This window comes from Anarhichas minor, unplaced genomic scaffold, assembly GCF_050575085.1.
Source record: "Anarhichas minor isolate MPS153535 unplaced genomic scaffold, ASM5057508v1 ptg000002l, whole genome shotgun sequence".
NCBI classification, from domain to species: Eukaryota; Metazoa; Chordata; class Actinopteri; order Perciformes; family Anarhichadidae; genus Anarhichas; species Anarhichas minor.
In genome coordinates this window covers 8693085-8709391 of record NW_027466448.1, presented here as the reverse complement: position 1 = coordinate 8709391, position 16307 = coordinate 8693085, and the positions used below count along the sequence as shown (strand labels likewise).

The 16307-nt window shown below is 39.1% G+C and overlaps 1 protein-coding gene across 1 annotated transcript; it reads left to right on the top strand.

Moving 5' to 3' along the window:
* The first annotated feature begins 366 nt into the window (after positions 1 to 366).
* cabp7b (calcium binding protein 7b) lies at positions 367 to 14847 on the top strand. Its single transcript, XM_076103312.1, has 5 exons — positions 367 to 475; positions 13556 to 13699; positions 13854 to 13966; positions 14471 to 14618; positions 14720 to 14847. Exons 1-5 carry the CDS (start codon positions 367 to 369, stop codon positions 14845 to 14847), a joined length of 642 nt encoding a protein of 213 aa, XP_075959427.1.
* Positions 14848 to 16307: the final 1460 nt, after the last annotated feature.

Below are 16307 nucleotides of genomic sequence, written 5' to 3'. Positions count from 1 at the left end.
GACCAATATGTTAATAGCCAACAGGCTGTGAAGTAAAAGTTTTCATTTTTTGTTACATGGAGCAAATGGTGTTCCCTAATTGCTCCATATAATCTGCTCCAGGCTATACATTGAAACCAAAGGAGATTGACAAGCATTCCTGGTTAAACACGCAGCTCATTGAAAGGCGTTTTTACTCATTTTAGTCTTATCGAACAAAAAAAAAATCCGAAAACACGACGAGGGTTGAACTTTGCGCAGGGGCGAGTTCCCGTTTCATTTGCTTGAGATTTTGCTCATCAAAGACAGAAGCAACGGGTCTGTCTCAAAACTCCGGAGAGCTAGGATATATGAAGATCGCCACACAGTTGGTTGTCTCTCGCAGAAATGCCAGTGCGTGCTGTGACCACCAGGTTCATGTACAAGGGACTTTGCACTATTGAAGATGTCCTCACCTACCGGACCCCTGTTATCCTGCCTGAGGATGAGGTGGAAGGTGAGTCAGCCGGTTGGATTATGGTCGCATGTGCTTGTTGTAACGTTAAAGAGTTGTTTATCTAGATGCAACGTGCACCTGACGAGCCAGTTCAGGACCCCGGAGAGCTCCATGTGGTGTGCGCTCCTTTTCCTGATCCACAAATCTGACTGTACACTAAACCGAAGGTCTGCTTATAAAAAAAAAAGACCAGCAGTGCCGATTTTCTTCATTGTGTTTCGGGTTTAAATGTTTCACAAAATCTAGGATACATATACAAACTGTATATTTACATTTCTCTTTGACTGGCTTTCTTTTTGCATATTGTTGCTTCAGATTTGTGTCACAAAATTAACTGTCAGTCATTTTTGTCATTTGTACATCATTTTAAAATGTCACATCATCCTCTGATAATAATAGTAATAAGCTAATAATCCTCCTGATTCTCAGCACATGCCAAGTTCTCCACGCATGGCACATTGTCATAAACTTGTGAGTAAATGACATTGTTGAATACAATATCTCCTGGCTGTATCCATGGCACCTGTTAGACTTAACTGCACTGGATTTCACTTACTGTAAGTCGTTTGTGCTTGAGCCAAGAGACAAGACTTCAGAGTCAGGGGGACAATGCTTGAAATTTGCACAACAAAAGACGAGCCTGAACTAGAAAAAAAAAAGGGATGAATGGAAAATGTATAACTATAAAAATGCAGATTAGAATATAATTTCTAGAAAATCCATCCCATATTAAACTCAGTAATAAGATAGGAGATTGATTAATTTTTGAGTCTTAAATTAAATCCTCTCATCTCTTTCCAGTTTGTGTGATGTATTTCGTCTTTGATTAATACAAATTAAAAAAACGACCATCCATAGCTCAGTGTTCCACTTAGGCCATCTAAAAGATTAATTAGAGCCTTATGATCGTTCTTTCAATAGAAACCTTAGTGCTTAGCCGTTAAGAGCGAGGTTTTGTTTTGGCAAATGGTCCTCACAGTGAGAAAGCACATCTGGCAGTGATTTGGAGCAAAGCCTGGCAGACTACAATAACGAGATAACGCAGATCAGATTTGATATCACCAAGTCTTTTATTCAGAGGGAATTCCATTTCCCTTTCTTTTGTCTGCAGGTTGCCTGCGCCCACAAGTGGCTGCCTGCCTTTCCTTTCAGCCACTAATTTGACATTGAAAATCCACTATCTGCAATGACGACATACATTTAATTAAAAGGTTGGTTGGCTATGGAAAAAGCAAGAAGTTAGAGCAACAGTAAAATCGAGTGTTGTGTGTTGCGTGAGACGCTGACGACACGGCCTATCAAGTAATGGAGAAATCTTTTCAAACTGTAGTTGACTGATTGATAGCTATTAAATATTCAGAACAGAGACAGACAATTCAACCGTGACTGTATTTACCCAGGGAAGATTCACTGAGCACATAATGCGCTGCTTCATTTACATGGCCTCACACCTCGGCTGTGCCCAGGGTAAACAGGACTCTACCTTTTGTCACCAAGCAGCTCCACCAGTGCGTTAAAGAGCACTCTGCTTGTAGCTGTTGAGGGAGGTAAGAGAGTTCCACATGAACGTCCTCCATTTTCAGATCCTCAGACAGACTGAATCAGCAAACCTCCCACTTACTGACCAGCTACCCTTGACACTACAACTGCTCCACCTTCACACACAGCGTGGGAGCTGCTGCTGTTGTTGTTCTGTGAACAGCACTGCGGACGGTCCAGTGTCTCCGAGTGAAAACGGCAAAACAGCCAGTACATGTTGTTTCATCCCCAAAAATCTTTAATTACTGCAGGGCAGAAGTTCCCTAATTGCTCAACCCATGTAATTACTCTCCCTAATGATATTTATGATTATGTTAATATATATCTTCCTATTAAGGTGTGCGTATACCCAGTGTAATTTGGGATCATCTGAGAAACAGATTACTGGAACACATCACTGTGACTGAACTACATATATCAAGCTTTGGGAGGTGGCTACACAACTGACACTGAAATAAGCACAGTAATGGTGTGTCTTCATTTTCACTTTATAGAATCCAGACCAAGCAGATGACAACTTCTCAGGCATTAAATCCAGACGACTAAACTCTGACACCAATGTAAGAGTTTATTTGGCCTTATTATCATCTGGTCACTAAACCCTTGTGCTATTTAAAGTTTTCTTTGAAATACATTTCGGTTTACCCTGCTGTTTTTTTTAAACCTTTTTTAACTGCACGTCTACAGAAATCATTATGATGGTTAGAATATAGCCTAATATCTAAACTGCTTATTCACATATTCACCTTAAAGACATTTAGCAATTCTGTTTTAGGTTTAGCAACAGACCATGAAACTCATACAAAAGTGAGAGCAGACAAACCTCTGTGACGCATCACATCTTTGATCTGCCACCAACCTTTTGTGCTCAGAAAAAAAACAATCTTATACATATAGAATACAACTTCTTCAGGTTATTGACAACATCATCAGACACTTTGATGTTTAAGCAACCAGCAACTACCTCGGTTCAATGCTGAAGCCAATGCAGAACGTGCCCTGAGCTGCAGAATCTCAGACGGCGACTCAAAGCAGTTTCAGTAACACTCCGACTGAATTCAAATAACTCTAATGTCTCAATGGATATAGCTTCATTTCCGATGATGCGTGTCTTGGTAGCATTTTAATAAATATATGATTTAAAAGTTAAAGAACAATATGAAGGAAACAGAAAGCCACTGTTCATCATTCAGAAATAGATTAATGACACTGAATCATTTACTGGCACATTTAATGAGGATTTATCTCGCTGTACAACAAATACGTTTGCAAGTAGCATCATTCAAATGTAATTACGAACAAATAACTTTACAGATTTAATTTTAAATGCATCGATGAATAAAACGTGGATAATTATTCAGTGGCACACTCGAGACTCCATAGAGATTATCTAAAAATCTTTATAATCCTGCCGTCTCAAGACATTTGTGATCTTTAATCTGACATTTTTATGTGTATCACAATCATATCTGCAATATTAACTGTATTCACCTATAGCTGTATTGGACATTGGCTACAATATTTAGAGACATCTTTATAATTCATAGCAAATAGTGAGGATTACAGACACTTCCTGAATGGAGTCACTATTGTGTGTACCGGGTGAGTTTAAGGGAGGCTGATTAAGTACTCACAGCTCTTAATGGAACTGCGGTTTCCAGGGAATGTTTTTCGAACAGATGGTTGCCAGGTGGGCATGCAGGTCAGTGTCAAAGCTTCCGGCCCGCTCCTTCGCACTTGTGTCATGCAGTTGTCATAAACCCTGATATGTATTCAAACCATTACTGAGCAAGCAACTGTACCACAGTTTTGTCTAAAACTGTACAAAGGCCTAAGATTATGGATTTGAGCTTTTAAAATGTCTCATCCAAAACCTGATTAGTTTAAACTTTAGTTATTCTAATTAATTTACCTTTTAATGGACTTACCTTGGGCTTTGGGTTGTTAGGTAGTCTCTCTGTTATAGATATCTCTCAATGGAAGGAAAATTAAAAATGTTCACTAATGCTACTGATGCCAGTGACATAGCAGTAACCCGCTCTATTGTTTGTGTTCAACACACACGTTTAACATTTATGTGTGTTTACCCTGTGTGAAAAAGTTACAGTCACCGAGCATCATTTTGCAAATATGTGGACATTATGCTGTGCCAAGTGTATCCACATTTAATGAGCGCAATATTAAAACCAAGGTCCAGAGCCAAGTTCAGCCCATTATGCATGAACTACTGGGATAACTGAAAGCATCTATGATACTTTGCCCAACATGCACTGAAATGTCTCCATTACCTTTTATAATCACACTCACAAATGTAAACAAAGTCATGTCTAATCATGTGATTATGTGCATGCACATATAGTACATGTGAGGTAAGAGACTGATCTGTAGAAATATTCTAAATGAACCCATTTAATGAACATATAATAATTATATCAAATGTCTTACTTAAAAATGGGTCTTACCGTCTCAATATTACAATTACTAAAACACATGTCATAACTTACATTAAGCTGGCAGACACTCAAACTGCACATGTGTTGAAACCGATAACACTCTCGTTTTATGGCTCAACAGTCATGACTTCCCGGCAGTTAAACTCTTGGAGGTCTCTTCGAGCTGGTGTCACTCCTCGGTGCATCGCTGACGGAGGATGTGAACAGTATTAATAGATCACAGCCAGCAGGAGAATCCCCCAGACGTCAGGCATTGTAGCGAAGTGTAGACCCTCTTCCACTTTGTATGCAAAGCTGTCGTCTTTTTGCTTACAAATGGAATGTTTTTTTGCAGCAACATTGTCATGAGACAAGTATATGCGTGCTATGTATGTGTGTGTGTGTGTGTGTGTGTGTGTTGTCAGGGCTCTATAACTGTAAATATATTGTACACATACAGAGTGATATTTTTCAGGTCAGATTTACAATGATATGTTCTTCACACATTACATTGTTTTTGATTTCACAGCAAACTAACAACAACAAGGTTAAAAAGCTACAGACATGACACGTACAGCTTTGCTGTAGGTCAATGTGACTTCCTCTGTGGTCAATGACAAATGTCTGGCCATTACCGTTGTCACCATCATAGTTACAAACACTGTTACAAGATGTTAATTATGAGGCTGTGTCCTTCCTCTCCCCTTTTCCTGTCTGTTGACTACAAACGTATTTCATTTACATCATCCTACTGAATTGGGATGCACTTCCAACTTGGAGAAAAATATAAAATCTGCTACTATTGTCTTTCAATATAACGATATATGAGAAAAGCTGCAGGTCAAGTTACCCACAAAGATTCAATCTGAGGCTGCATCGAATACAATAACCTAAAGGATTCGTCGGGTTAGTCTCTCATAGCCTCCGTCATAAGAGAGATGGACATATTCTCAACAGAAAACATTAGTTAATAAGACCTTGCACTGCAAAAAAAAGAATGTTAATCAGCCTGTTTCCTTATTTTTAACATTATTTTATTATTTTGTCAGTATTTTATCATCCTTGCTCAGACAACACACATCTTTGAGCTCTTTTCATCGTGATTTCATCTACACACCTGTTAAGTCTCATAACTCCATCTTGCACGGTTGTGATGCTGTCGCCGCTGGTAATAATGTCAAGCTCTGGCTGTTAGTAATCATTTTATTTCCCCTAAATGATCACGTATAGCATAATTTCAACTCAGCCTTCAAAAAGCTGCAGGTAGTGGAAGTATTTAAAAAATGTTGACAGCTGGAGCTGTTTTAGCTGCAGGGCTTGTGGGGCACGTCCTCTGCGTCTCTGGTGACGGTGTGTGTTGTATGTAAATGTAATAATGTGACGATGCTGTAAATGTGTGGGACCTGGGATGATGAGATGATTGATATTTTGTATTATGTGTTTGTGTTGTTATAAGACGAGAGTCAGAGGGGCAACAATGCACTGTATGGTGTATCATGTCTTGTCGCATCATGATTCATCATATTGTATTTTTGACTATTGTGTGTTTATCCAGTGTGACACCCCTGACATTTTTGTGGTTATTTTGCAAAAGCCTTTTGCTTGTGCAGATTCAATCAGGTGTGTATAAATGGGGTATTTAGTACAGTATTTACTTATAAAGCATCCATACAAGTTAAACCATATGAAGCTACTATAGTTAATTAAAAATCTAGCACCATACAAACTTCCTGTTTGACTATTATTGATGTGAGATTTTTGCTTATGTACTTTTGGGTTTATAGTCAGCCAGAAACATCAGTTGGATTTTGAAAATAACAGTGTTGATAGCAGTAGTTGCACATTTTAGTGGTATTTTCACAGCCCTCATTAGTTATGTGTACATTTGCAGTACTCTCACAGTATTTGTATGATGTGTAGATGTATTTTTGCTCTCCATTAAGGCCCTCTCAGCTGTACAGCGTTTTTTATTTTTGTAGCCTCTGGTAAATATGATTCACATGTTTTTCCCCCTCCAATATCAGAAGGATGTCATGGGTGTCATCATATCGTTATTATTGTAACCGCCTGGGAGGGGCTCTTATTTAATGAAAAGAGACTGATTCATCTCCCGGCGAAGATTTGTTATCCTCTAACCAATTTTCTCTTACTACCTCAATGAGTTCCCTTTTGATAAGAAAACCACTTCATTTTAGGAACAGCTGTGACGCCCCTCCCACTGTCCCGGTTGTGCTGGCCGACCTCAACAGGCAGTTGGCTGACATGGGAGGGTCGTTAGCTTGATTAAGCTCACCTGGGCTTTCCAGGCTACAAAAGCTGGTCCATGTGCTCACTGTCTCGCTCACTTCCTACAGCAGACGCCCACCCTGCGTCAGTGCCTTTTGTTTTTGCACCTCCAGCAGCTCCACAGCTCATAAGCCACACATCCATGCTCCGCTTTCATTTGCCGAAGTTGCTGATCTACACTCTGTTCACTGTACACAATGTTCATATGTGTGAACCTTAGTTTAATGAATTATGTTTGGTTATAACATTGCGTGGACTCCCTTCTTGTCACATTACCTGAGCCAGTTTGTGACACACACACATAACCCGACAGTTTTTGTTTTTAAAGGACCAGTGTGTAGGATTTAAGGCTTTGTAATGACAGACATTTTATATAACAGCCATTCATTATTAGCTTTCCATTGTGTATAATCACCTGAAGCTAATAATTGTTAATGTTGTCGTTAGCTTAGAATGAGCCCTTAATTTGTACATAGGGAGCGGGTTCACCATGTTTCTACAGTAGCCCAGAATGGACAAACCAAACACTGGCTAGGGCTTCAATGTTTTTTTCCATTACTTGAAGGTCACCGTAGGATTTCTACACACTTAGAAAGCGAGCGGTGAGCAGAGTGGTAATCAGTTGCTTTCAATATATCTGCAACCTCACTGCTAGATGCCACTAAATCCCAAACACTGCTGACTTTAAGGGGAGAATGCTTGTTAGGGCAAGTGTCACTCTTTGTAATATGTTTTCCCCTCTGGACTTCAATTCTGAGGTTGCTGTAAAAACATTCCTTATTTAAGAATGTATCCAATGTCTTTATTTACATCCCTTTCATCAAAGCAAAGGTGCTACATCTTGGATTGACACAAAATATCCTGTTGTTAGTGAAAATACCTGAATCTCTCTTTTACTGTGTAAATTGATGTTGAGTTTTTGAATGTGACAAGACTATCTGCTTAAGAAAATATAGACACTCATCTAGATTAGAAACAACTGAATTTGACATCTGATTTTGAGACGAAACCTATTGTGAATAGCGTCGCGAGTTATGTCCATGCATGCACATACAGCAGCTTTGGAGACTGGAGACTGTCTGTTGTTATTCTCTTCTCTTCAGTTCCTGTGGAGCAAAGAGACTTCTTCATCTACCTCCTGCTGTATTAACTCTATTAGCGTTTCCTGTGTGATGTCATCATCGTTACTGAGGGGGAAGAGGGATTTTTGCAGTGAACTGGACAATCACTGGGGCTCCTTTCCTCAAGGAGAACCTCAAGGAGAACATTGCTCCTTGATGTAAAGACAGCACTTGTTTCCCCTGAACCTCACACACCTTCTTTTTCTTGGATTGATGCAGACAAGCTCTGTTTTATGTACTTTCTGTCCAGTTAACAGTTCCAGTTTCACAGAAACTTATGGTTTGGCAAGTGACCAATTAAGCAGAAAGTCAGTAGAGCTCTTTTTTAAAACAATTTCAAAATATGTTTTGCAACTTTGTTATTATCTCTATTATCTCTATCATGTGTTCGGTTCAGTTTGTTGGTTTGTTTGTGTGTTGGTTTGTTTAGGTTGTGGAAGGGTGTAGCATCGGCCAATGAAGAACCCGTCACATCTTCAAGCCGATACAAATCAGAGGGTGGACAAACGCATTATTTTTCACTTATGGAGACGGCCTTGGCGGAGGTCTGCGCTCTCCAAGTGCCCTTTCAGCTTAAAAATGTTGAAGTCAATTTAAAAGAAAAGTCACATCCCTGACAAACAAAAGAGTAGAACTAGTCACATTGAGGACTAGCAGCAAGATGATGGGAGCCACTTCAAAGTTACACATGTCACATGTGAGATAATGGGACCACCTGTAAATGCACAGAGCCTGGACAGTCTGTATGTTTATAAATCACAGCAACAATGCGATTCTGATACTGATCTCAGAAAGAGACACCAAATGTGGCATCAAACTGTGCTAATGTACCAAAGTGTGTTTGCAAAATAATGCTAACTTTATAACTAAGATGATTTTTAGGAGATTCTTGATACAATACTCTACAATGCACCATTAAGTAAACATGTCTGTTCAGTTTAGTCACAGTTACATATTTCATGCATAATGTCAATGTTAATGCATAATGAGTATTTTTACTTTGTACCCCCTGTTGTGGTATCTTTTAATTACAACATGGCCACTTCAACACTTTCAAAGTATTTTGTCCTCATGAATATCATGAATGTCTGGTTAGCTTCTTTTGTAATTCAAATGGGAGGTTTAGGATATCAAAGTGATGCAGTTTCATCTCACCAAATGCCATGTTGGTTTCCCACACTATTCTTCTGGCTTAAAGCCATTATTTGGGATTTTCCCAATTATTGAGGTGAGCGAGCTTCAATGGCCTTTCTGCTGCTGCCAGTGGCAACGGCACTCTGCCAGTGTGCAGCAGTGGGCTTCTTGGCATCAGCCCTCGTCATGGACCATTTTCATGGATGTTGTTAACTGCACCAACAACCAGCATGAATCACTCTGCCATCACTGCTGGTCGGTCAGAAAGGTCAATAGGATTTGTTGGTCCCCATGTTCTGTTTTAGCTCACTTGGAAGGTCAGCAGACTTTTAAGTCCTGGGTTTAGATCTCACGGTTGGCAAAAGTGTCTCTTTGATGTTGGGGCACATAAATTCAAGCTTATCACAAATTGTATACCAGCTCCTAAAAATTCGTGGGAAGTTTGGGATTGAGCCAAGAAGTAATCTGTGAGCTGAGACGGATGAGACGACACCTGATTTAATGAGATGATGAGTGAAAGACAAAGGTGATAATCAAGTCAAAGACGCTAAAACAAACTGCTCTCCATTGCAGAATAAATAAACATCAAACAGTCTGTTTGCTCTACAGGAAACAATCTGCATCATGATTTTTTGGCAGCTGTTGGTCTAACCTGCCATGAAATTGTCAGTCAATATTTCATTTTGCACTGGCATGGCACATTTTGATGAAATGGTTGGTCAAATCCCTTTTGTTTCAGTCAACTCAAAAATATCAATCTGTCATTTGCTTTGGGCCTCAAGTGTCCCAATCTTCCAACATTTGTAACACAGGATACAGGATACTTTGATTACATGAAATATATTCTTGTGCCACAAAGTAAAAAGCAAACAAAAACTGATATTTCCTCTGTGGACCCCCAAATCCTTTTTAAGACGATGCAGTGCCTGTCACCAGGATGTAAAGAATGCTCATTATCAGATGAAATATATATATTTACTCATTTAGACAACGGTCGCGACACACTCATGACTCAATGCATATTTGTTATTGATGATTTACACACAGTAAGTTAGATTTTGCTGTATCTAAAGTCAACAGTGATTACACAGTATGTTCAAACTGATTGTTTGGTATTTTTAAATCCATGTCAATAACCCCTCTAACACATCTACCAAAGTATTTGTTTCCTATTCGTTCAGTCTGGAAGGACATATTTGTCAGTGTGGACACACCCATGACCGTGTTTTTACCCTTGACTTGACTCACTGATGACGTATTTAGTTTGACTCAGTGTTACAGTCAATGTTGTTATCTCAAAGACAGACACTCTAAAATATTGTGACACATCGGTCATAAAAGATCAAAGTCACTGGCGATATTTTACAGCATTTTTACAGTCAACGTAACGTCACTGGCTTTAGCAATGACTCATTTCCCATCTAAATGAATGAGTTGCTTAATATTGTTAAAACGTTTTGGTCATACAGACCTTGGTTACTTGTTGCTGCAGGGGAAATGCTGAATTAATTAAAAAATATATCTTGTGATTACTAAATGTACAAGGACTTTCATGGTTTGGCCCTGACTTTAGAAAACCGGGCTGTTGAACCCTCAGAGCAGTGCAAGGTTACTTAGACTCTTTGACCAATTGACTCAGACACAGCCGTTGTTGGCTGTGTCTGCTGAATGTTTTCAGCAAAGCTACATTTTTACCAGTTACCAGTTTTTGCAGTTATAGTTCAAACAACAATGGGGGGGGGGGGGGGGGGGTTCTGTAGTATCATGTGTATACTTTGTGTACATATGTATGTACTGTATCTATGTCTAAATGCATCTGTTTTATGCTTGTATGTTTGCTGGCATGTGCAATATGCTCTGTTATTGGCACCAAAAGACTCCATAGTGATGCGTTTTAAGATTTACTAACTATGACATGCATGAGTCGGACATTATAATGTCAAATAATAAAAAATAATAATGCCTTTGTAAAGCTTTTAATGAGTAGTTTCTGTTGAGACTGTATCAGAGATGTATTTCAAAGGCTGCACTTGTACTGTGTTGCACCATATGGTGTTCAAATTATGTGTCGACATTCTGCATTGCATTTTAAATTAACTTCAAAATATGGGCCCATACGAAATCAATATGTCTACATTGCCTCTGTAAATTCTTGGTAAATAAATGTAAGATCTATATATGTAAATATAAAATATAACGTCCTATATTATTAATAAATCTGATTTATTAATTTGTGTAACTAAGCTGAACTATTGTGATGGGGAAGGGTGGATGATAAAGAGAGGAAATAGAGTAATGTTGTTTATGGAACGCCAACACATTGTCTTGAAGAAAGTAAATTATTGTATTTCTATGTTGTAAAACCAGGCGATAAATCAGAGATGAAGTATTTATTTTCAGGGAAGTAGAGACATAGTTTATCCCTAGTGGATTCATCTGTAACAACATTTTTTAAATATTCCTTACTTATGGTGTGAAACATCAGCAGTCCAGCCACTGCTCAGCCTGCTCATTGAATTCATTATTTGTCACTGCCGCCAGGGGTCGTGACATTGGCTCTAGGGTGGTGCAGAAGGAGGATTTTTTTTAAAACTCAAACAGCACCTGCTGGCTATAATTTAGACAAATGTGTCGTGTCTGCAATGTCAAGGTTTGGTAGAGACAGTGTCACTTTTTCAGAAACACCTCAATGACAAAGACGAAAGGCATTTTGCAACAGTTGTAATTTCCCACAAGGTTATAGTCTGCCACTTTGGGTTCACTTGTAAACTGCAGTCTCTCAGTCATTCATGTACACAAGATAGATGATAGGTGCTTGTCCACTTGTCGGTTTGAATACAAATTACAGGTGATGCTTTCCCAATCACACACTTGCATGCAAATTAGTTTTCTCCATGATAGAAGCAGTCAGTATAATGTATTCATTCGAAGTTCAAATGAAGTGCCATAAAAGCTCTTGCAGCAGTATCCAAGTAAAACTGAATGTATAGGTGAGTTTGTGTTTTAGTTTATGTTGAGGTTTGATGACATCATCTGACTGAGCCTAGATTGGCTAAAGCGCTTAGTGGTGGGACAGAGCGGTGTCCGTGTCCCACTGTCAATTATGTTGATTAGCATGTTCATTCACTAGTTCTTCTCAGCACTTTCCCTTTTCCCCTATATACCATTCATGTATCATTTATATGTTGGTATAATTTCAACCTTAAATGTTAAATTTTCTTAATTGCATGTATTGTTTAATCTAATGACATGTAACTACTGAGCAAGCATTGAAGAGTCTTGCATATATGAGGATCTACATCAAAAAGAGGCACAGAGGTTCGGTGCCTTTGATGTGCAACTGCTTTTTTTTTTTACCACTTCAAACAGAATATTGTGATGCAGGGTGAGGACAGGAGCCAAATGGCAATGTTTGTGGATTATTCACCAAAAGTTGTTGTTAATTATAAACACATGATCCTGCTCGCTGCTTTCTTTCACAACCAAGTGTGCTATGGCTATTGTAACAGGTGTTGGCTGTCAAGGTGTCTGTTGGTATACATCTATAAAAAACAAGGAATTTGCACCAACCAAAACACATTCTATAATATAACAGGCCAGGTAACAAAATAGAACTAGGAGTGCCCTCGGAGAGCACAGACCTCCGCCAAGGCCAATCCAATTAGAAATGTAATGGATTTTTCCTTGGCCCATGCTACACCCTTCCACCAAGTTTCATGAAAACCGGGCCAGTCGTTTCCCTGTAATACTGCTGACAAGCTGACAAACAAACCCACAAATAAACTGAACCGAAAACATAACCTCCTTGGTAGCAGTGATACATCTTGATACAAACAGGAGCCACACTTTGTATATTTATTCAATTTATGCAACTTAGGAAAACGCTACTTCACTGATGCTGTGCGGTACTTACTGTACAGATATATATATATATATAAAGTCTCTCTCCATGGTGCTGAAACATTCAACTACAGGCTCTGTCTCTCTCCATGGTGCTGAAGCATTCAACTACGGTCTCTGTCTCTCTCCATGGTGCTGAAACATTCAACTACAGGCTCTGTCTCTCTCCATGGTGCTGAAACATTCAACTACAGGCTCTGTCTCTCTCCATGGTGCTGAAACATTCAACTACAGGCTCTGTCTCTCTCCATGGTGCTGAAACATTCAACTACAGGCTCTGTCTCTCTCCATGGTGCTGAAGGATTCAACTACGGTCTCTGTCTCTCTCCATGGTGCTGAAACATTCAACTACAGTCGCCACCATTTAATTTTCATTGTAATGTGGGAACATTGCTAATTTATTTCATTAGTTTTTGGACAACAATGGAACTTTATACAGAGGAATAAGAGCATATCAGGATTTGTCTGCACAAAGCATACTTTCTTGTGCTTTGACTTTGACCTTAAACTCTTACTACTGTCTGTGTACAGACATATTTCAAATAACATTCTCAACTGAGCCAGCATGCTGTTGCTCACAGTGTGAAATTGTGATAAATCTATATTAACATGCCGTTGCTCCTTCCGCTCCACTCTTAACATAATCACTGCCCTTCTTCTCCAAACAGAGATCCGTGAAGCTTTCAAAGTATTTGACCGTGATGGGAATGGCTTCATCTCAAAGCAGGAATTGGGGACGGCCATGCGCTCACTGGGCTACATGCCCAATGAGGTGGAGCTGGAGGTCATCATCCAAAGGCTTGATATAGATGGTATATTTTCTCTCTCTCTCTCTCTCTCTCTCTCTCTCTCTCTCTCTCTCTCTCTCTCTCTCTCTGTCAGCGAGTTAAGAAGACTGTTGCATTTATTCCAACATACAGTATGAGCTAAACAGTGACAGGTTTGTATTTCTGTCTGTTCCATCAGGTGACGGTCAAGTTGGCTTTGATGAATTTGTCACATTGCTCGGTCCTAAACTCTCTGCTGCTGGAATGCCTGATAAGTTCCATGGAGCAGACTTTGATTCAGTGTTTTGGAAGGTATATGTTGACATAAGTATCCGCAATCAAGTCTATATCTTGTCATTTATCAGTGTCCTTGAATCAATTCTCTTTCCTCTTTTAAGTAAGTTTCCCTTCTGGCTTCTATGTTGTTGCGTGATGCTGAGTCATCTGTTTCAATTACATGACAATGCAGAAATTACTGATGTAAATTGTAGTCATTTAAATAACAAATTCTAACATTATTCTCACATTATGCATAATACTCTCACGTGCTTCTTTGACTTTTCTCACTAACTAATTTTCCAAATGGCCTTGACATACACCACTATGATAATTACGGTATGTCACATGCAGTATCATATGTACATGTGCATCTCCTTGCATTTAGTTGCATAATGAAGTCAATTAGTTCACCCGGAGCTGCCCTGTACTACCATTAAATATTGTTGTTCTACAGCCTATTTGCATCTCTGAGGGGATTTGAGACAGGAGTTTTTCCTCTGCTAATTAGACCTTTCTTGGTGTTTTATGTCTCCCCAGTGTGACATGCAGAAACTGACTGTGGATGAGCTTAAGAGACTGCTTTACGACACTTTCCGGGACCATCTCACCATGAAAGACATTGAGAACATCATCATGACTGAGGAGAAGCACCTAAACAGTACAGACTCCCATGTGGACATTGACAGTATGTCACATGCATATTTTATTTCACACATTGTTCAGACATTTTTAAAGCTCTGATGAGACGCTAAGATATGCTAATATTTCTTCTCAATCTTTCCACAGCAAGCCCAACTCAACAGGAAAAACACACATGTGTGCGTAAAAGCCTGATTTGTGCCTTCGCCATTGCATTCATCATCAGCGTTATGCTCATAGCAGCAAATCAAATGCTGCGCAGAGGAATGAAATAAATGCTACACCAGCTGGTTACAAAGGAATTTAATAACACTAATGACAATGGAAATTTAAACATTCACCAAAAATACTGTTTTTGGTTTTGCTCAATGTTTTCATCGCCCACGATGATTCTGTCACAGCTTCTCTCGATAACGGACTAAATGATGTCACGCTGTGGGTTTGTATGACCACAAATAAAAGCATAAAGGTGAAAATTTAAAGAAAAACATGTCAAGGGCTGATTAGTATTCAAAAGAAGAGTATGTCATTAATTCAGAATTATGATGTTTTTTAAGAAATTAGATAGAGGAAAGCAGACTGTAGAAGTACGTGCTGTAGTAGGCTAATAGCTGTGCTGTATCTAATATATCAAAACATATTACTGTTGTTGACTAGAACTCTAGCTGCCATTTGGAATGCACCCAATACTGATATAACTGACGAAAGTAATAAAGCAATACAAACATGTTCATGGGCTGCATATTAAGTATCTTTAAATCACTTACAAAACCATAACAATAGATGACTGGTTTCTGCAAAATGTGTCTCTTTTAAGTCTACATCTGTGTCTAAGATTTCCAGTCCAGAAGTCCAACTCACATCCAGTTTAACATACTCTGCTGACCTCGCATCATCTGTAATCTAAACCTCAACAAAAGAGTAGTGACTAATTCTAAACACAAGTCTGTTAAATGGAGTATTTAAAATATTCTGCAACATATTAGCCACGCTAGCGGTACAGCTCTAATGATGGCAATATCTGTCTGTCAGTTCATCACTTTGACCCAGTCTGAAATATCTCAGAAACAGTCGCATGGAACGACATGACATTTTGAACAGACGCTCATTATTCCCAGAGAATGAATTGTACTGACACCAGTGATCCCCTGAACTTTTCTGTAATGCCACCAGCAGATCAAAGTTTTCACTGATCATAAACTGTGCTACAGGCATTAATGGTTCCCTAAGGATGTTTCCCAATGACTTTGGCGATCCCCTGAATTCTCGTCTTGCAACAATCAAATGAACCTCAGCTTTAATCTGTGGTTTGTGCTAGTTAGCAAATGTTAGCATGCTAGCACACTAAGCTTAGATGGAGAGCATGGTAAACATTATACCTACTAAACATAAGCATGGTAGTATTGTCATTGTTAGTGTGCTGCCATGCTGACTTTAGCATTTAGCTCTAAGCACTGCTGTGGCTCACAGAGCTGCTAGCGTGGCTGTAGGCTCTTGCTAAGATATTGTGAAGCTGCAAACAGCTTTAGGACAACACGCAGAGGGTTTCGGGAAATCATGCTAATCTGGTGCACTGCTTTGTTATTTCCATTAGATGCTACAAACAAACTGTGAACACATATTTTGTAAAAAGATCATGTTATTATCCAACAAGTCCTAGCTCACCTTAAACAGAGGAGGTTCGTTAATGCACGGACCAAAGGGATATCATTTAAAAACAAAGACATGAAAACAA